The following is a 20,921-nucleotide window of genomic DNA, read 5'->3' as shown; positions in this document are numbered from 1 at the left end:
AAAATAAAACAACCCCCACTGTAACAGAAATGAAGGATATCTTTGATTAATTCATCAATAGGCAGGACATGGCTGAGGTAACAAGCAGCAAGCCTGAAGAAACGTCAATCAAAAATCCAAACCTGAAATGCAAAGAGAGAAAAAAGGAAGAAAAGTAACAGAAAATTCAAGAAGCGTGAGACAGTTACAAAAGGCACCACCACTGTGCATAACTGAAACACCATGTTCAGAAGGTGAGAAAGAAACAAAGGAAATATTTGAAGTGGTAATGGCTGAGAATTCCCCGAATTAATGACAGACATGAAACTGCAGATTCAGGAAGCTCATAGAACAGGAAACAGGATAAATACTAAGAAGTATACATCTATGTACATATTCAAACTGCAGAAAATCAAAGAGAAAAAAAATCTTGAAAGAAGCTGGAGGAAAAACAAGTGTGAGAGAAATCCTTTCTCTGTCTATCCTCTCAACACTTGGCCGCCTAGCCTGACCCCTGAAAGGGAAATGCACAGCAATGTGAGGACACAAAAGACTTACCTTCTAGCTAGAGGATCAGAGAAAGTCCCCAGGGACCCAGTGAGCTTGGGAAAAACCACTGAGAGTAGCGAATGTAAGCAAGAGAACACATTAAATTGAGCAGAAATTCCTGGGCTCAACCTAAGGTGCTCACGCAGAAATCTTCATAGTTACCGAGGACTGGAGGACTGAACTAGTGGTAGACCATCACCCAGTAGTCAGCCATTATTCAGGAGGACTCAGAAATGCTATGGATGCAAATATCACAGCACCACCTACATAAGAATATGCCTTTTTTCAAGCACACATGGAAAACACACCAAGCTAGATTATCTCTTGGGTCATAAAATAAATATATTTTTTTTTCCTAAGACAGAGTCTTGCTCCATTGCCCAGGCTGGAGTACAGTAGTGAGATCTCAGCTTACTACAGCCTCTGCCTCCCAGGTTCAAGGGATTTTCCTGCCTCAGCCACCCGAGTAGCTGGGATTACAGACACACACCACCATGCTTGGCTAATTTTTTTTTTTAGACAGAATCTCGCTCTGTCACCAGGCTGGAGTGCACTGGCGTGATCTCGGCTCACTGCAACCTCCGCCTCCCAGGTTCAAGTGATTCTCCTGCCTCAGCCTCCCAAGTAGCTGGGACTACAGGCGCACATCACCACGCCCAGCTAATTTTTTTTTTTTTTTTGTATTTTTAGTAGAGATGGGGTTTCACCATGTTGGCCAGGATGGTCTTGATCTCCTGACCTCGTGATCTGCCTGTCTCGGCCTCCCAAAATGCTGGGATTACAGGTGTGAGCCACCACGCCTGGCCGGCTAATTGTTTTATTTTTAGTAGAGACAGGGTTTCACCATGTTGGTCAGGCTGTTCTGGAACTCTTGACCTCAAGTGATCTCTCTGCCTTGGTCTCCCAAAGTGCTGGGATTACAGGTGTGAGCCACCTTGCCAGTCTCTCTTTCTTTCTTTCTTTCATTTTTCAAACAACAGATTTTTAAAAATCCACATCATCAAGCTTATGTTCTTCGACCTCTATGGCACCATATTAGAAATCAAACAATAACATAAGTACAATAGGAAATTATCATACCTTGTGGAATTAAACGACACCATCTTCAACAATTCAAGGATCAAATAGGTAGCCTCAAGGAAATTAAAAAGTCCATAGAACTGAATTTAATTGGAAAAGCAACATATCACAACTTGTGGGATGCAGCTAAAACAGTGTTTAGAGAGAAAATTATAACATTACTTAGATTAAGATAAAAGAAAGATCTCACATAAATAATGTGAGCCTCTACCTTAACTAACCAGAAAAAGAGGGAAACCAATTAATTCAAAGCAAGCAGAAAAAAAAGAAAAAAACACAACAGAAATAGTTCACAATGAAATCCGAAAAAAAAAAAAGGAAAGAAAGAAAAATCATGGAAACCAAAAGCTGTTCTTTGAAAGGATCAAGAAAATGGATGGAACTCTAGTCAGTCATGGAAAGTAAGAGAGAAGATACAAATTATTAAGATCAAAAGTGAAACAGGAAATATCATTAGAGAACCTGTAGACCTGAAGATAGCCATGAAATGCTAAGAAGAAATCTGTGCAGAAAAATTCAACAACTGAAATGGAATTCATGATAAAATGAAATGAAATTCTACCAAAATCAGAAACTAGCGGAACTCACCTTAGACAAAATGGATAACTTGAAGAGTACTTTAGCTACCAAAATAACTGATTTCATAGTAAAACTCTTTCTGAGAAAGAAATCTGTAGACCCAGATAGGTTCACTGGAGATTTCGTACAACCATTTAAAGAAGTAACATGAATTTGCACAGTCTCTCAGAGAAAATAGAAGAGAAAGGGATGTTTCCCAAATCATTTTACCTGGTTAACATTACCATGGTATTACCAGGCTAACAGTACAAACAAACAAGGAAACACAAACCAATAAAAATTCTAGAGGTCAATATGCTTCATAAACATAGATGCAAAATCTCCAAAAAATTAGCAAATAGAATCCAGCAATATCTTAAAAGTGGGATTTATCTGGAGAATGCAAGGCTGGTTGAATAGTTGATAGTTGATCAATGCTGTCCACTATATCCAGAAATGTATGATGACCTCAACTAAAGCAGACAAAAGCACTTGAGAATGTACAACATAATCACAGTGAAAAGTCTCAGGAAACTAGAAATAGAAAGGAACTTAACCTGACAGAGTACATGTACAGAAAACCAAGAGCAAATATCAAACTGGATAGTGAAAGACTGAATGCCTACCCCTAAAAAGAGAAACAAGAAAAGGATGTCCCCTCTCACCACTCCTATTCAGAAAGGTAGTGGGATTCTTACCAGTGAAATCAATCAAGAAATATAAATAAGAGTCATCTCGAATGGGACAGAATATATAATGTTGTTTCCAACCTCAGAAGACACAACTGCCTATGCAGAAAGTACCAAGGAAACTGCACAAAAACTCCTCAAATAAGTGAGTGCAGGCAGGTCGCAAGGTAGAAGCGCAACACACGATAATCGTATTATCGTATTTCATATAATGGCAATAAAAATGGGAAGTTGCTGTTGCATTTCCTTAGGCTCTCTGATTGTACCTTTCACCCTGTCCAGTCCCCTGATGAGCCCAACAAAGGCATTCTTCATTTCCCTTATGGTCTATATATTTTTTTAATTTTTAGCATTTCCTTTTCATGTATTCATTCATTCTTTTTTTAATTTTTAGCATTTCCTTTTCATTCATTCATTTTTTTTTTTTTTGAGAAGGAGTCTCGCTCTGTTGCCCAGGCTGGAGTGCAGTGGCACGATCTTGGTTCACTGCAACATCTGCCTCCCAGGCTCAAGCGATCCTTGTGCCTCAGCCTCCCGAGAAGCTGGGATTACAGGCGCCTGCCACCACACCTGGCTAATTTTTGTATTGTACTCATTTATTTATTTATTTTTTAAGTAGAGATGGGGTTTCACCACGTTGACCAGGCTGGTCTCAAACTCCTGACGTCAAGTGATCCATCCACCTCGGCTTCCCAAAGCCCTGGGATTACAGGCCCCTTTTCAGTTGTTCTTGAAGAGTTTCCATATTTTGACTTATAGTACTTACCTATTCTTGGATATTATCCACTTTTTCCATTAGGGCCCACAGCATGTTACTCATACTTGTCTTAAATTCCCAGTCAGATCATTCCAACATCTCTATCATATCTGAGTCTGTTTCTGATACCTGCTCTTTGTCTTCACACTGTGTTTTTTTTTTTTTTTTTTTTGTCTATTAGTATGCTTTGAAATTTCCTTTTGCAAACTTGCCACAATGCGTCAGATGAAAAGAATGAAGTTAAATAGGCCTTTAGTGTGAGGTTTACCTTCATCTGGCTGTGTTTACTGTTTGCTGTAGCTGTAGGTGTCAGAGGCTAAACCTCCCTGTGGTGTCCTTCACTTTTCCTCCTTGGCTGTGTTTGGTTTTCCTTGGAGACCTGTTCACTATGGTCTGGCACTCACAGTTCTTTCATTTTTATTCCCCAGTTGATGTGGCAGTGAGCTGCAGAGGGAGGGGAAGACTTCTATCCTCCTATGACTACATGGCAGGCTCGAGTCAGTGTACACCGGGCTGTGGCTTTCACTAGTGCTTCTCAGTTTTGTTTTGTTTTCTCCTTGGACAGACATTAAGGGGCCAGAATGTTGTAGTTGGGTGTTTTCCTTACCCAATGTTGATGAGAGTCTAGAAAAAAACCAAGTAGGACAGACTCTGGTAAAACAGTTCCTCTTGAGGGCAGGCCCTCGTTTGAAGAACAGAATACTCTGGGCATATTTTCGAATGACTCCTTTCTCCCTCTGGTCCTCACTGGGGGAACCTGATACGGCTCCCAGAGGTGAAACTCTGGAAACTGTGGTAGCCTTCTAGATGGTGCCCCCAGGAGTTTTTAGTTCTCAAATTTGTCCATAGTGAGCCCTCCACCATTCGTCTTATAAAGATGAGGTTTTCGTATCCTGGTCCTTGTTTCTGGGCATTCAGCTCCTGAGCTTCTGCTCTCCAAAGTTGTGGCTGACTGTATCTACTGTCTCTTCTGTTTTGGGTCAGCAATCAGCCCTATGGCCTCAGCTCTCTGAGGGATCAGAGAAAAGTTGTTGTTTTCCAATTTGTTCAGCTACTTATCTTGTTTGTGTCAGAGGCAGAGAGCCATCTAGCTCCTTACATACCCGAGTGAACATAAGAATTTAAGAAAATTGGAAAACTTTTTTAAACATAGCAGTTTTACATAGGTATACATGTGGCATGGTGGTTTGCTGCACCCATCAACCTGTCATCTACATTAGGTATTTCTCCTAATGCTATCCCTCCTCTAGCCCCCCACCCCCTGACAGGCCCCAGTGTATGATGCTCCCCTCCCTGTGTCCATGTGTTCTCATGGTTTAACTCCCACTTATGAGTGAGAACATACGGTGTTCGGATTTCTGTTCTTGTGTTAGTTTGCTGAGAATGATGGTTTCCAGCTTCATCCATGTCCCTACAAAGGACATGAACTCATCCTTTTTTATGGCTGCATAGTATTCCATGGTGTATATGTGCCACATTTTCTTTATCCAGTCTATCATTGTTGGACATTTGGGTTGGTACCAAGTCTTTGCTATTGTGAATAGTGCCGCATGGCACGTGTATACCTATGTAACAAACCTGCACGTTCTGCACTATGTAACAAACCTGCAGGTTCTGCACATATACCCCAGAACTTAAAATGTAATAATAATAATTTAAAATTAAAAGAGATTCCTTGGAAAAAAAATCCCATCCCAATCACTTTGCTCTTTTAGTATCACTTCTTGTGTGCCCTTTTCTCCTTTCCAAATAATCATTTGAGGCCCAGCTGATGCAGCATATTATCCTCAAAGGCTTTGTTGACTCCAGCTACACTGTAGATTCTATACTATAAATTCTTGATTTTTTTTTTACCAAAAAAATCCCAAAAAACAAAAACAAAAACAAAATAGCCGTTTTAATAAAATTAAAAATGAAATGCTTTGGTATATATCTAACAAAACATGTACGTATCAGGATGGTGAAAACTACAAAATGCTGATGAAAAATTCAAAGAAGGCCCAACTAAATAGACATAGCATGTACATTCACTGGAAGACTCAGTGAAGATATGTGATCTGTAACAAAGCGATCCATAGATCCAGTGTAACTCCAGTAAAATACCAGCAAGCTTTTTTGTACTTGTACACAAGCTGATTCAAAAAGCATACGGAAAGGTAAAGGTTTTGAAATAATTAAAACAATTTTCAAAACACAGAATAATTGCACAAATCGTACCACTCAATTTTAAGATTTAGCATAAGCCTAAAACAATCAAGTCATTGTGGAATTTTCTAAGGGATACACGTATAGATTAATGGATTAAAACAGAGAATCCATAAATAGATCCACACGAATATAGCAACGGAGGTTTTAGAAAGGGGTAAAGACAATTTATTGGAAAAATATTAGTCTTTTCAATTAGTGGTATTGGAACAACTGAACATCCATGTGTTATAAAAAAGACTTGACCAAAACCTCACGTTATACAAAAATTAACTCAAAGTGGATTACAGATCCAAATGTTACATGAAATACTATAAAACTTTTAAAGAAGGCCGGGTGCAGTGGCTCACGCCTGTAATCCCAGCACTTTGGGAGGCCGAGGTGGGCAGATCACGAGGTCAGGAGTTCAAGACCAGCCTGGCCAACAAGGTGAAACCCCATCTCTAGTAAAAGTATAAAAATTAGCTGGGCGTGGTGGTGCGCACCTGCAATCCCAGCTACTCGGGAGGCTGAAGCAGGAGAATCGCTTGAACCCGGGAGGCGGAGGTTGCAGTGAGCCGAGATCCTGCCATTGCACTCCAGCCTGGGCAATAGAGTGAGACTCCGTCTCAAAAAACAAACAAACAAACAAACAACAACAGCAAGAAAAAACTTTTAAAGAAAACACAGGGTGAAATATTAGTAGCCTGATGTGAGGCAAAGAGCTCTTAAACATGACACCAGCAGTGTGATTCATAAAGAAAAGAAACAATAAATTAGACTTCCTCAAAGTTAAAACTTTTGCTCTGAGAAAGACACTGAGGAGACACTAAAAAGCCAAACGAAGTATTCACAAGTATTTGCAAATCATATATACACCAAAGGCCTTTTATGAAAATTGTATAAAGATTCCCAAAATCTCAAAACTTAGAATACATGTCAAAACACAAAGTTTCACCAAATTTTGTTCAAAGATCTAACTGGCTTTTCTTTATGATTCTTGAATGGGCATTTTTTCTCTCTGTCAACTTGAATGAGTGTCCCTATGTGCTGAGCAAAAGACGTTGGCTTATAGGCAGAAGAGGACGAAAAAAGTAGAAACAGGGAACAAAAGGTGGTTTGGTGATTTCAAAGTTGATTTCCTTGTAGGATTAAAGCAGGGAAAACTTTCTTATCGTGCCTGCTCAGGTACGGTGGGCTCCTCGTTATTGGTTGCTGTGACTATTCTGTTTTTAGTTTTTTGAGAACTGGCCCGTTTCAATGTTCACTTTGATGAATGGCAATTAGTACAAGGGACACTATTCTGATTTTGTCTGTTCTGCTGGGGTCTGGGGCCAGAGATTAGGGCAAAACAATGGCCTCCCATGAGTTCATTTAACACAAACAACCACATTTTTTAGAAAGGCAAAACATATCAATAGACATTTCACCCAAAAGGACATACGCATGACAAATAAGCCCATGAAAAACTATTCTACATCACAGCTATTAGAGAAATGCAAATTAAACCATGATCAGATGCCATAACACGTATTTGAAAATGACTGAAATTTTTAACGAGATACTTGTAAGTGCTAACAAGGATGAAGAACAACTTGAAATTTCATACATTGCTAGTGGCAGTTATGAAACGGGACAACTGCAGAAAATGGTTTGGTAATTACTTATGAACACATGCCATGTGACTCAGCGATTTCATCTAAGGGAAAAAGAAAAATTTATGTTCACACAAAAGCCTATGTACGTGAATGTTTATAGCAGCTCCAGTCATATTTGCCAAAACCTGGAAATTATACAAATGTATTTCCATGGGTAAATGGGAAATGAAATTTTGGGGCATCCTTACTTACTATGAAATACTTCTCAGCAATGAAAAAGAATGAACTGCTGATACACACAACAATGTGTTTCAAACTCGAAGGTGTTTTGCTGTGTGAAAGGAGCCAGTCTCAACCAGTTACATATTCTATTATTCTGTTTACCTGGCATTCTTGAAAGAGAAAACTGAAACGATGGAGTACAGATGAGTGGCTGTCAGGCTTCGGCGCGCAGAGGTGGGTACAGCTATAAATGAATTGCACATGGAGGAGGTTTCTTTTGGGGAGAAGACGTAATAATCTTAACTATTAATTCACCTAAAAGCAGAGCTTCAAAATGCAAGAAACTACATCTGATAGAACTGCAAGGATAAATCGTCAAATCTACAATGATATTTGGAGATGGCAACAGTCCTCTCCAAGTAAATGATTGAAGTAGACAGAAATTCTGCAAGGGTGTAGGAGCAGCTGAACAACAAAGAACAAATGTGAGCTGATTAGATTTTAGTGAACACTCCTCAGAACGACGGTAGATTATATGGTATTTTCAAGTGTGTGTGGAATTTTTACCAAAAGAGACCAGAAAACAACCCATAAAAATTTTAAAATAATTGGAATTGTACAAAGTATCTTTTTAAAATCTATAATGGAATGTGATTCAAAATATAACAAAGGAAATATCTGTAAAGTCCTTAAGTATTTTTAAAATAAACAACACATTTTTACTAATCCATGCTTAAAAAAATTCTTGAGGAAAGTTAGAAAATATTTTCAAATAAATAAAAATGGAAATGTGATGTTTTAAAATATCTGCAATTTAGCTAAAATGTGCCTAGGGGACATCTTATGTACTGAAATGTTTATATTAGAAAGTAATAAAAGACTCAAATATGTATATTTTGATCTCAAATAGCTAGAAAAGAAAAAGGAAATTAAACCTAAGGTGAGCAAAACGATGGGGATAATATAGACAAGAAGAGAAAAATTAATGAAATTGAGATTTCAGAAATTTTAGAAAAACAGTAAATAATACTGATGGAATCAAAAGTTAGATCTTTAAGTAGATCAGACAAGCCGAAAGGCCCGAAGTCAATCTGAGAAATTTAAAACACATGGGTTTGGGCCAGGTGCGGTGGTTCAAGCCTGTAATCCCAGTACTTTTTGAGGCAGAAGCAGGCAGATCTGTTGAGGCCAGGAGTTCAAGACCAGCCTGGCCAAGATGGTGAAACCCTGTCTCTACTAAAAATACAAAAATTAGCCAGGCGTGCGGTGCATGCCTCTAATACCAGCTATTCGGGAGACTGAGGTACGAAAATGGCTTGAGCCTGGGAGGCAGGGATTGCAGTGAGCTGTGATCTTGCCACTGCACTCCAGCTTGGGCAACAGAGTGAGTCTCTGTCTCACAAAACAAAGCCAAACCCCAGAAAACGTGGTTTTGGAGAAGCAACAGCTTTGAACACAGCTAGAAGTAGAGGACACTTTACAGAAACTATTAACTGTTGTGACAACAACAATGTTTCTTAGAGAAGTTTCTGAGAAGACCAGATTTGCCTTGAAATGCTCAACGTGTCTGCTATGTTACAGATGCTTTCAAACGTATTAACCCAGGGGTCCCCAACACCCCCGGCCATGGATAGGAACTGGGCTGCACAGCAGGAAGTGAGTGGTTGGGCAAGCAGGTGAAGCTGAACTCCACCTCCTGTCACGTCAGTGGCGACATTAGATTCTCATAGGAGCGGGAACCCTATTGTGAACTGCACACGTGAGGGGTCTAGGTTTTGCGTTCCTGATGAGAATCTAACGCTTGATGATCTGTTACTGTCTCCCATCACCCCCAGATGGGACCATCTATTTGCAGGAAAACAAGCTCAGGGCTCCCACTGATTCTGCATGATGGTGAGTATGCAATAATAATAGAAATAAAGTGCGCAATAAATGTAATGTGCTTGAATCATCTTGAAACAATGCCCCACCCCCACCCCGTGCTCATGGAAAAATTGTCTTCCAGAAACCGGTCCCTGGTGCCAGGAAGGGTGGGGATCACTGCATTAACCCATCTAATTTGAAGAGGATCCTGTAAGGTTAGCATGGAGAGTTCACCTTCTACACTCCATAGCATTTTCTGCACTTCCCTTTGCCACACCATCTATCAGCTCAGGAAGCTGAGGATTTCCTCCTTCCATCTGATGCAGGGGCAGAATCTTACCCATCATCTCTGCTACCCTCCATATGACTGTTCTTACCTGAACACCTGTGTAGGTGCCACTAGTCACGCTGAAAGCCGGCGTGTTCCTGGGGACAGATGCCAGACAGGAAGCAGTGAAAGGCTGGTTAAATATTCTTTTGAAACTCCAGCTGGCATGTTCGCCATGGAACCATTTTTCCCCTCCTGGGAGGAGCCCAGGGTTTGTAAGAATTCAGCTTCATGAAATGGCTGCTCCTCTTCTACCTCTTAGGAGGGGAATTTCTGAGCACCATCCGTCTGTTTGCGTGTTCTGTCCCCAGCTTCAGATAACAAACTCAATAAAATCCTACTACAAATATGCAACTGACTGCGAAAATACTCTCTCAATCCTGGGGGCTGTAACCCAACCAGGAGCTTATGGGTCAAATTGGACTCTTCTCACAGCCCACTGGGAATACACAGAGTAGAATTCTCCCGGGGAGGGAGGACCAAGTGTCTAAAGTCACCGTCCAGAATGGTTGCGGCTGTGGGACTGGACTAAGGGCGAGCCGTGCGAGAACCAGGGGACTACTTCGAGGGCTAGGAATGCTCCATGTTGCAGGAAGGGCAGGGGGGTCTGCCCAGCCTCCAGGGGGAGGCAACAGTGAAGAGCAAGCAGTAGGTCAGGTCGCAGAGTCAGAAGGGAGGAAACATGATAGTGACCGGGGAAGGGCACTGTGACACGGGAACGTGCTGATGCCAGACAGAAGTGCTGATTATGTATTCGTCCCTTGTGCCCAGGAAAGAGAAGATCAAAGATGTGGATGGGCATTTGTAGGCGCTCCTACAACCTGTTGCATAGTAGGTGCTCAACAGGCAGCACCCAGCAGACAGTTCCCAGGGGACCCCCGGCATGCCATCCCCAAATTGTATTTGATGCTCATTGTCACCTTCTTTAGGCCTGCATTTAGTACCTTGGCCTCAGGGTCCTTCTTTTTGTTGCTTGAGAGACATGATGCATTGCTGAGAAGAGAAATGAAGTGCCAGTGAGGAGGTCTGCCTCCGGCTCAGGGCAGTGGGAACAGCACGGGCTCTAGAGGAATTCAGATCAGGGATCCGGTTCCAGCTCTGTTCCTTACTAGCCACCTGATCCTGGGAAATACCCAAGTTCTGTGAGCCTCTGGTTCTTCATCTGTGAAGCAGGTATGATGAGGCCCTTCCACTAGGACGGTTAGAGTGTGTGCAATGTAAGTGAAGCATCTGGCTCAGGGCCTGGCATTAAGTTAGAAGTTTAAGGAATGGCGGATGGCTGTCATATCTAATACTATTTGACCCTAGACCCTAGCACTCTGGGATTTCGTAAATGTTGTTGTTCTCCAAGACTTACCAGAGAATATACAGCTCAGTAGGACATGGGATAATCAGCCCCAACAGGAAGTTTCGTCAATAAAATTAAGTATTTCCTCTTAGCGAATGTGCTTCAAAATTTGGGTGTGCTGGAGTCTTGCGCAGCTGAATGCAGCTCAAAGCTCCTAGAATTTGAATCGAGGATCAACTCCTTTCCTCTCTCCCACCTGCTTTTGGATCCAAGACTGTGTTTTCACTTATTTTGTTAACACTCGAAATCTAGCCTTTGCTCACAATTGGTCAAATCCCACCTGAGATAACTTGATTAGAATGCCTTTTAAATACGATCAACTCTGGCTCTCCCAGACAGGCAGAAAAGCACCTGGCCAATGACTTCTGGGCTTCCCTTCTGGGAGATTCACCCTCATCTTGCAGGAAACCCTTGCAGATGATAGGTATCCATCACCTAGCCCCTGCACTGTGTTCAAGCGCACCGAGACAAGAGCGCGGGACGATTTCCTTCTATTCCTGCCCCAGGTGGAGACTCTTCTCTGTTCATCCACTATCCAAAAGGAACTGCTGAGCAGTCGTCCATTCCAGGCCTTTCTCTCATCCTCTGAGAATCTGGCTCTGGCACCACCCAGCTTCAATAGAATTACCTCCCCCAGAAGGAACTGCAGTTTCCCAAAGCCCAAAGGGCCCTGGCTCAGGGCATATACACTCGACTGCTGTCATCTAGAGCCCCAAACCCTCACCCATGTTTTATTTTCCTCTAGTTCTTAGAGGACATGGCACCACCTTAATTTTAGGATTGTAGCCCCTAGACTTCACCACCCTATGGCAAAGGGGTGGGTCTGGCTTACCGAGCATCTCTACTACTAACCCAGGGTGTTCCGAATAACAGATGTTCAGTGCATGTTTGAAGAAAAAATGAGCCAGTGAACAGGAAAAATTATTCTTTCAATTTTTATTTCTCTTACATGCTCAAAGAAGCCAAGCAAATCCAGGTATACATGTATATATTTTAATTTTACAGGAGAGAGAAAGAGGTATAAGGCAAGAATTAACTACATTTTCATTTCACTATTTCTTTATGAGCTCTATTTTGCTGCTAAGTTCAAGTTTCAAAAAAATTATTAATTCCTCTGCTATGTTATCTTGTCCCAATTCACAAAATAACAGGGATTTCCCCATGTGACTCAAAAGCAAGAATCTTACTCCTAAATAACATAAACAGCAATATGTGTGACTACTGTCATTCATTAACTTCGATGGTGAAGTTCATTAAACTGACCATTAAAAGAACATTTGAACAATTCCAAAAGGGAGCAAGGATAAATCTCCAAATCACCCAATAGACAAGGAACCCAGAGATGACATACAGTGTGCTCACTTCCACCCACTGCCACTGAGAACACTGATTGCTCTCTTCAAACACAGAGTGAAGAATGGGCCTCATGTCACATGGGGCAGGGCAGCTGCTGGATGGGGCCCTGACCCCACAAACTTTGGCCCCGGCTGCGGCTGGTGCTCAGACTCCCTCTTGCTCCTCTCCCAAAACCTCTTCATAAAGGGATGGGTAGCAAATGGGCTCTCTTGCATTGAGCATGACCAAATAATTTATGACCTTCTCATAGCTGGTTTCAGCGTGGGCCTTGGAACCCCACAGGAACTCGTAGTGCGCAGGATCACTGCCGGGCACCTGCCGGTACTCCAGGTAGTTTTCCTGCACCCAATCTTGGGTGAGCAGCTTCCTGGGCTCCCCATAGAAAATGTGCTCCTTCCCAACATACACCCCCATCACACTCAACGCTTCCCAGATAACCTCTTCAGGGGCGCAGTTGTCTTTGGTTAGGATCACACCCAGGATAATGATCAGGAGGGCGGCCTTGGGCATGCTATGACCATCACCCAGCATGCTATCGCACGAGAGGCCAAGAGCAGTGACAAGGATGTAGGAGTGGCCGGCGGGGTCCACCTCCTTCACATCAGTGCCAAAGATCACCTGCATGAATTCGGAGGCTTTGCCGAAGATCACAGGAAAGTAGCGCTTGTAATTTTTGATGACGCTCTCCAGCATTTCCGCCTTTGTGACCGGCTCCTTGACTCGATATTTGTGGAGCAGGAAATGAACCAACTCAGCCACCTTCAATTTCAGTGCTTCTTGGAACATGAACTCCAGCTGAGCTGGGTCGACCGAGGGGCTTGGCTCTTCCTCTTCTTGACTGCTGGAGCCCTCATCGAATTGGCTCCATAAAGTGTAGTAGACGGAAAAGGAGGAGGAAGCGCCTCCCTGAGGACTCTGGGGAGGACTTGATGACCCAGAAGCAGACACCTCCTCCTCCTCGCTGTCAGAGGAGGAGGTAGTCTCCTGCTCCTCGCCTGTGGGTTCCTGTGCACCCATCAGGCCCAAGTCCTCTCCTTGGGCTTCAAGGTCTTCATCAGGCTTGCGGTGCGGACTCCTCTGCGCGAGAGACATGATGACTCTGGTCAGGGCAGCAGTCAGGAGCGTGGGCAGGAGCTGGGCGATGGAGACCCACAGGCCTGGGGAGAGAGGGAGTGTGTGAGAGACTTCAGCTGAGAACCGAACCTTGGAGGTTCTAACAAAGGCTGACTTACAGGTCTTCGTCAGTGCTGCTCTGGGGCCTCTTGGGGCTCCTGTCCTCCTGGTTAGCCTGTCCCGAGAACCTGAAGGAGGAAGTGAGAGGGCTACTCAGCGTGCAGCTAGCCTGCAGAGATCAAGGCTCTATGAGTGACAGTAGGGGGAATGGGGCCAGGTGCTATGGGGTCCCATGTGTGCTGGGGCAGGTGGGGCCCTTGGTGCACATTCAGGGTGAACACTTCACCTTCACTGCTGACACTGCCTGGGTCTCCTCTGCTCTGCGACCTGAGGACACTGTCTCAGACCAAGGCCTGCCGGCTTCCTGGAGCTCCTGGAAGAGGAATCGAGGGGCCCTTAGGCTGCAGACTGCAGGCAGAGCCCCGGTCCCTCAGTGCTGTCAAGAGGGCGGGCTGGACACTCTTGAGTTCCACACACTTTTGGGGTGGATGGTCCCCTCTGCGCTCACTCAGGGCCCTGACCTTTCTCCTGGCAGGGACTGGACTCTACTCCTCTACTTGCCTGAGAGTCTCTCAGATCAAGAGCTCACATCCCTGATATGGAACAGAAGGACATGCCCCAACCAACATCTGCCCACACCTGCCCAGGGTTTCCTCGGAAGTACAGTAAGAGATGTCTAAATTCAATGGGGTCCATGTGTCCTGGGGTGAGGATACTGCCCGGTCCTCATCTTGATGCCTGCAGGGTCTGGAACCCTCCCTCTGTTGACCTGAGGCCCTATCTCCAGGAGACACCTGAAGAGGAAGTGAGGGGAGTCCATCCACCCAGCGGCTTCCCTCAGCTGACACAAGGGGCAGGGTGGGGCTAGGTCCTCTGTGTTTGGTGAGTGGGGTTCCCTCAGTCTGCACCTGGACTCCTGGCAGGGCCTGGGACCCTCCCTCTGCTGACGTGAGTGCAGCCCCCTCAGACCAAGGCCAGCCCTCCCTGACACCAGTGATCCCAGGATAAAGGAGGGACCTCAGCAGACAGCCCTGCCCGGGCTCTCTAGGGTGACAGTAGGGGCAGGGCAAACTCTCTTGATCTGAGAGTTTCTCTGGCCTGGAGGTACCCTCGATCCTCCCTTAGGTTCCTCACCTGGACTGCTCTCCAATCCTGGGACCACTGTGTCTGTCGAACACAGGGCCTCCCTGTTTTGTCCACACACCCTCTGAGAACAAAGTCCTCACCTCCCTGAGATCCAGAAACAGAGGTGAGGAGGCCCCACAGATGTCACCCCTGCGTGGGGTGTCCGGGGCTGACCCCACCAGCTGAACCCTTCAGGTATGAGGTGGGTGTTCCAAAGTCCTCCTGTGGGTTATTCATCTTTACTCCTGCTGGGGCTTCTACTTCCTCGACCCTCAAACCCTTGAGATGAGCAGACATCTCCCTTTACACCAACGCCTCATCCCCCTGAGGGTTCCTCAACTTCCTGCCGTGGTACAAATGAGCTTGCCACTTAGCACCATCCTTGATCAGGCCCCCCGCCCCCGCCCCCAGATTTAAGAACAGAGTTCACCTAGACTCTGTGGGGTGGCTTCTTTCTGCGTTGGGGGTACCTCCATTCCTCATGAAGGGGGCACACCTTGGGTCCTGCTGATCCTGGGAGTCCTCCTTCTACTGACCAGGTGTGGAGCCCTCTGTTGAATCTCTCAGTGCCCCCGGGATCAAGGTACTCACCTCCCTGAGACCTCTCACCCCCAGTCACGTGGGAGAAATGAGAGCATGCCTCATGCCATTCCTGCCTGGGGCCACCTGGGGCTGAGAACAGGTGACACCAGTGTCTGTGAGGTCCTTTCTTTTTTGAGAGCGTGGAGGTACCTTCTTACCTTCAATCCTCACCAAACTTCCTCCCCGTCACTCCTGGAAGACCCTGGATTCCACCCTGTGCTGACCAGGTGTGGCTCCCTCTGCCGAGCTGAGGAAACCCCTCGGACCCAGGCCCCCACCTCCCTGAGACCCGGGAGGCAGAAGTGAGGGGCCACCTCATGGTCACTCATGCATGAGATACCCAAGGCTGACCAAAGGAGCAGGTTCCAGGGGGCCTCGTCGGTCTGGGTGTCCTCTAGGTATTCATATTTGCTTCTGACAGAATCTGGCCCCTTCCATTTTGCTGAACCAGAGATGAGTCTTGCAGACCAAGGCCAATTTCTCCCTTAGACCCTCTTTGAGAAAGTGTGTGTTGGGGGTGGAGGGGGCACTTCCCTTCCTCACCGTCCTGCCTGGGGCCTCCCAAGACTGACGGCAGGGGCAGGTTTCCTAGGTCTGGGATGAGAGGTCTGGTGAATCCTTCCTCAGGCCTCTGGGACTCCTCCTTCTGCTCACCTGAGGCCCCACTCCTCATACCACAGCCCTGTTCCCATTGACACCCGATCCCACCAGCCACAATGCACCACATGCGGCCACCGTGCCCGGGATCGCCCAGGCCAAGATCCCCACTGAGCTGGACTCCGGGGTCCCCTCTGTCCTCCGTCTTGTTCCTTCCCTGGTCTCCTAGAGGGCTGGGCCCCACCCCTCTGTGGACCTGAGTCTCTATCTGTCGGATTCCCGAGGCTGAATGAGGAGGGGCCTCGGTCTCAGATAGGGGCGGGGTGGGCCCCTTGTCCTGGGGTATTGGGTCCCCTCAGGCCTCCCTTGTCTCCCAGCAGGACCTGGGCCCTCCCTCTGTTCTCCCGCGGCCACGCTAGCGATACCAAGCCCCTTCCCTCGGTCAGCCCAGGATGCAGATATCAGGATCCGCTTGCCTGACCGCCATGCCCGGAACTTCCCAGGGTCCACTGCAGGGGCAGTGACTCCCTCTATGGGGCCTCAGCCCTCCCTCAGGGTCCTGGCCCTGATGCCTGGCAGAGCCTGGCCCCTGCCCTCTCTTAACCAGTCCTGCCCTGGTCACACCAAGCTCTGACCCAGAGTCCCCTGGGGCTTAAGCGGTGGGGTGGCGAAGGGTGGCCCACAGCCTGAGAAGTCCGCCCCCGGGGTGGTTCCGGGCTGGCAGCAGGGGTGCTGCTGGATTATTTGGGGCCCTCTATCTGGGGTGGGGGCGTCCTCAGTCCTCCCTCAGCGTCTCATCTTGCCTCCTCACAGAGCCTGGGCCCGCTTCCCTCTGCCGATCTTCAGCCACCACTCAGGACCAAGCCCTTGCTACTCTCTGACCCCCAGTGCCCAAGTCAGAGGCCTTACATCCGGGCACCCGGAGCTTCCCTGGGGTGACAGCAGGAGCCGAACCGGATTCTGCCACGGGAGACTTGGGGGTGGGGTGGAGTGGGGGGGGGGGTGAGGATGGAGGTGGGGAACCTGAGGCTGTAGGTCATGGTGGTGGTGGCTGGGTTAGGGGTGTGGAGGCGTTCAGCCCTCCCTCAGGGTTCTGACCTTGATGCCAGTCAGAGCCTGGGCCCAGCCTGATAAGCCCGACCCCGCGGGGTGGTCCAGGGCTGGCACAGGGGCGGCGCTGTATTATTTGGGGTCCTCTATCTGGGGCGGGGGAGTCTTGAGTCCTCCCTCAGGGTCTCACCTTGCCTCCTCACAGAGCCTGGGCCCGCTTCCCTCCGCCGATATCGACCCGCCCCTCACAGCGAGGCCCCAGCTACTCTCTGAGCCCCAGTGTGGGAGTCACTGGCCGTACATCCGGGCACCTGGGGCTTCCCTGGGTTGACAACAGGGGCGGAACCAGATTCTGCCGCGGGAGAGTTGGGAGGTGGGGTGGAGTTTGGGGTGGGGTGGGGTGGGGTGGGGTGTAGAGTGGAGCTGCGGATGGGGCTGGGGAACCTGGGGCTGTAGGTCATGGTTGGGTTGGGGGGGCCCAGCCCTCCCTCAGGGTCCTGACCGTGATGCCCGGCAGAGCCTGGGCCCTGCCCTCTCCTAACCAGCCCTGCCCTGGTCACACCAAGCTCTCACTCCAGAGTGCCCAGCAGCTTGAGCGGCGGAGGGAGGGGGTCGGCCCAGCCTCACAAGTCAGCCCCAGATCGGCCCCCGGGTGGTCCAGGGCTGGGAGCAGAGACGGCACTTGGTTCTTTCGGGTCCTCTATCTGGGGTGGGGGCATCCTCAGTCTTCCCTCAGCACCTCACCTTGACTCCTCACAGAGCCTCGGCCCGCTTCCCTCCACCGGCGTCAAGCCGCCCCTCAGAAGGAGGCCTCTCCCTTCTCTCTGACCCCAGTGCGCGCGTCAGTGACGTCACATCCGGCCCCCAAGCCTGGGGCTTCCCTGGGTTGCCAGTAGGGGCTGAACCGGGTTCTGGCGGAGTAGGGGTGGGGATGGGGATAGGGGCCCTCAGTCATCCCTCAGGGGGTCCCGACCTTGATGCCTGGGTCTCGATCCCCATCCTCTGCCCATTGGGTCTGCTCCTCTCGGACCAAGTCTCTGACTCCCAGTCACATGAGGTGGCAGTGAGGGGAGGGGTGCGGTCAGGGTGACAACATTGCCAGGGTCTCCCAGGGCTGACAGGAAGGGCTGAGCTGGATTCTGTGGCCCCTCTATGTGGGGAGGGTGGACCTTCAGTCCCCTCTCAGGAGGGTTCTCCTCCTGGCTCCTGGCTCTTTGACGAAGTGATGTGTGGGAGATGATCTGTTTATGTCACCTTTGAGCATTTGCCCAGCTGCACGCGTTGCAGACAATGGCTGCGGGTCCAAGGCTAGATGCTCCCTGGGGGGCTGCAGCACCTGTGATTGTAGGACCTGTGAGAGAAGATGCACACCTTCCCATGGGGGCTCCTCCCCAGCCAGAGCTAGACTTTGCAAACCTTTTGTCCTAAAAGATTTATTTTTACACGGAAGAGGCTGAGCAGCAGCAAGAGATTTGGAGAAGCCATGTGTTTTGAAGGTATCGAACACAGCAGAGTCCAGATTAGCGATTTTCATATTTTAATTCTCATTCACATGGTAATAAATTTTACATTGTATGTGTACGTTATATATGGTATTGTACATTTTGTTTATATCTACGTTTATATACATACCTGTTTTAGACATTATATACATCTATGCTTATATGTATACATACACGCATATATATCTTTATATCTTATATATACTTACATGTATATATCTTTAGCTACATATTCGCTTGTATTTCTAGACTTTATACTATATATATGCACACATATTTTATTAATATCTACCCATAGTATGTGGCCTTCACACATACTTACTATTCTATTCCTAGTTCATTGTTTATATTCCATTAAAATAATAATTTTTTGGAAGGCTGATCTTCTCCTACTAAGTTTGTTTCAGGTGGTTGTTAGCAGAACTCTGGAGCCATAGTGTCTCAATCAACTCAAATTTCCTGGTGTCCTGATATTACTCCAGGGCTACTGGCATCAGATTTTGTGGTGCTGCCTCAGATTGCGCGATGATGTGGGGTGGAATGTTAAACACTTTCTCCCATCCATCCTGTAATCTGCCATCTATGCAGGGTACAGACCTCCTCGATTTCCCTGCTGCTCCCTGGACCCAAAACACAAGTACCAGTTTAGCACAGTCTTCAGTCATCCCCAGGGCTTTCTCTGTTTTGATGGGTTTTTTTTTTTTTAAATCTTTTCCCTCCTATATTTTTTCCGGGGTTGATTTGGGGAGCAGAGCACAGCAACCTGAGCTTGGTTGTCACTTTGGCAATGACAGTTAAGGCACTCACTCTGTATTTAATTTAAGTAGCATTTACATCTTTGCCATATTCTGTTCCCCATCAAGGAATATGGTATACAGATCCATTTACTTGAGATTATTTCCTGAGTCTATCAGCAACTTTGCACAGTTGCTTCCATAAAGGTCTTGTCAGGCTCTTCTTATTTACATTTTGGATTTTAATGCTTCTGTGAATGGTGTATTTTCTATTTTCTATTTTATGCACTAAGTTGCTTTTGTGTGGCAAGGCTCTTGATTTTGCTTCAATGACCTTCTGTATGATGTTTTCTGAAGTCTTTTATTCATTTGAATATTCAATGTGTCTATTCCTTTGAATTTTCTATGTAGATAATCATATAGTTAACAAATACTATATTTCTTTGCAGTCTTCATATCTCATTTTCATCTTGACATCCATAGCTCTGGCTCTTTTTCATTTTGATATTCACTGCAGATGTAGGTGGTAGTGGTGACAGCATATGTCAACGACTTGTCACTGCCGTGAATGGCAGAGCTTCTGACATTTCACATTTATGTATGCTTGCTGCCGATTTTAGGAAATGGAAGTTCCTTTTAATGTTAGTTTGCTAAACATTGTTAATTTGTACTTACATAGATTCATTTCAGAGCCTTTTCCTGTACCCATTGTCATGACTGAATGTTTTTTTCTAGTCTATCTTGTATGCAGGGAATTAGAATTGAATTTTTTTCTAACATTTAATCCTATTTTTATTCCATGCATACAGGCAGCTTGTTCGTTTAATCCACTGTTGTGTTGGATATGTGATTATCTGTTTATGACATTTGCTGCGATGTGTGTGAACACTTGCCTCACAAATTCTTTTCATGAGTGCTCGGGTGCCTTCATCTGTTTATGAATCTAGGAGAGCGAGCCTGGGAGAATGAGTTAAACAATTGCCCATTTTGGATGCATTGGAAGAGTTGAGATAAGATGGTGATTCATTTTCCCTTGCCACTTGGCTGAACTGGCTTCCAAAATTTCCTCTCCTGGAATATTTGAGGGTAGATTGAACTTTGAATACACTTTCAGTTTGTGGAAGTACCATTGGTTTTATCCATTCACCTCTTCAAGGACATCTTGGTTGGTGATTATGAATAAACTACTATATACATTCGTGTACACGATTTTCCATGTGAGAACCAGTTTCCAATTCACTTAGGTAAAACCTAGTAGTACGACTGATGGATCTAAGGGTAAGTCTATGTTTTACTACATAAGAAAGGGCCAAAAGGCCTTCTAGAGTGAATGAAACATTTTTCTTGTCTACCAGCTATGAATGAGAATCCCACATCCTCTCCAGAATTTGATATTCTCAGGTATTTGAATTCTATCCATTGTAATAGGTGGGTAGAGGAATCTTAGTGCTGTTGACATTTGCATTATTAGTGAATAATTATGGTGATCATCTTTTCATGTGTGTATCTTCATTGGTGAATGTATGTGTATTTCTGCGTGTCTTCACTGGTGAATGTCTTCAAATCATTTACATCTTTAGTTGGCTTCTTTGTTTTCAAAGGTTGAATGTTAAATGTTTGGTATTTATTCAGCATATGAGTTCTTTA

General features: G+C 46.1%; 1 protein-coding gene across 6 annotated transcripts; it reads right to left on the bottom strand.

Annotated features, from left to right (window-relative positions):
- Positions 1 to 12,076: 12,076 nt before the first annotated feature.
- MAGEA9 (MAGE family member A9) lies at positions 12,077 to 17,910 on the bottom strand. 6 transcript variants are annotated; one of them, XM_063804514.1, is made up of 6 exons: positions 17,783 to 17,864; positions 15,240 to 15,481; positions 14,819 to 14,914; positions 13,971 to 14,057; positions 13,744 to 13,812; positions 12,077 to 13,668 (listed from the first exon to the last, which is right to left on the bottom strand). In XM_063804514.1, the coding sequence occupies exon 6, from the start codon at positions 13,601 to 13,603 to the stop codon at positions 12,656 to 12,658; it is 948 nt and encodes a 315-aa protein (XP_063660584.1). In that variant the 5' UTR covers positions 13,604 to 13,668; positions 13,744 to 13,812; positions 13,971 to 14,057; positions 14,819 to 14,914; positions 15,240 to 15,481; positions 17,783 to 17,864; the 3' UTR covers positions 12,077 to 12,655. The 6 variants fall into 6 exon arrangements, with proteins under 6 accessions (XP_063660584.1, XP_063660585.1, XP_063660586.1 ...); XM_063804515.1 differs by lacking the exon at positions 14,819 to 14,914 and having other exon boundaries at positions 17,783 to 17,885; XM_063804516.1 differs by lacking the exons at positions 14,819 to 14,914; positions 17,783 to 17,864 and adding an exon at positions 17,229 to 17,360.
- Positions 17,911 to 20,921: the final 3,011 nt, after the last annotated feature.

Source organism: Pan troglodytes, chromosome X (genome assembly GCF_028858775.2).
Source record: "Pan troglodytes isolate AG18354 chromosome X, NHGRI_mPanTro3-v2.0_pri, whole genome shotgun sequence".
NCBI lineage: Eukaryota > Metazoa > Chordata > Mammalia > Primates > Hominidae > Pan > Pan troglodytes.
The sequence above is the reverse complement of the archived record's forward strand: the minus strand, read 5'-3'. Positions and strand labels throughout refer to the sequence as shown.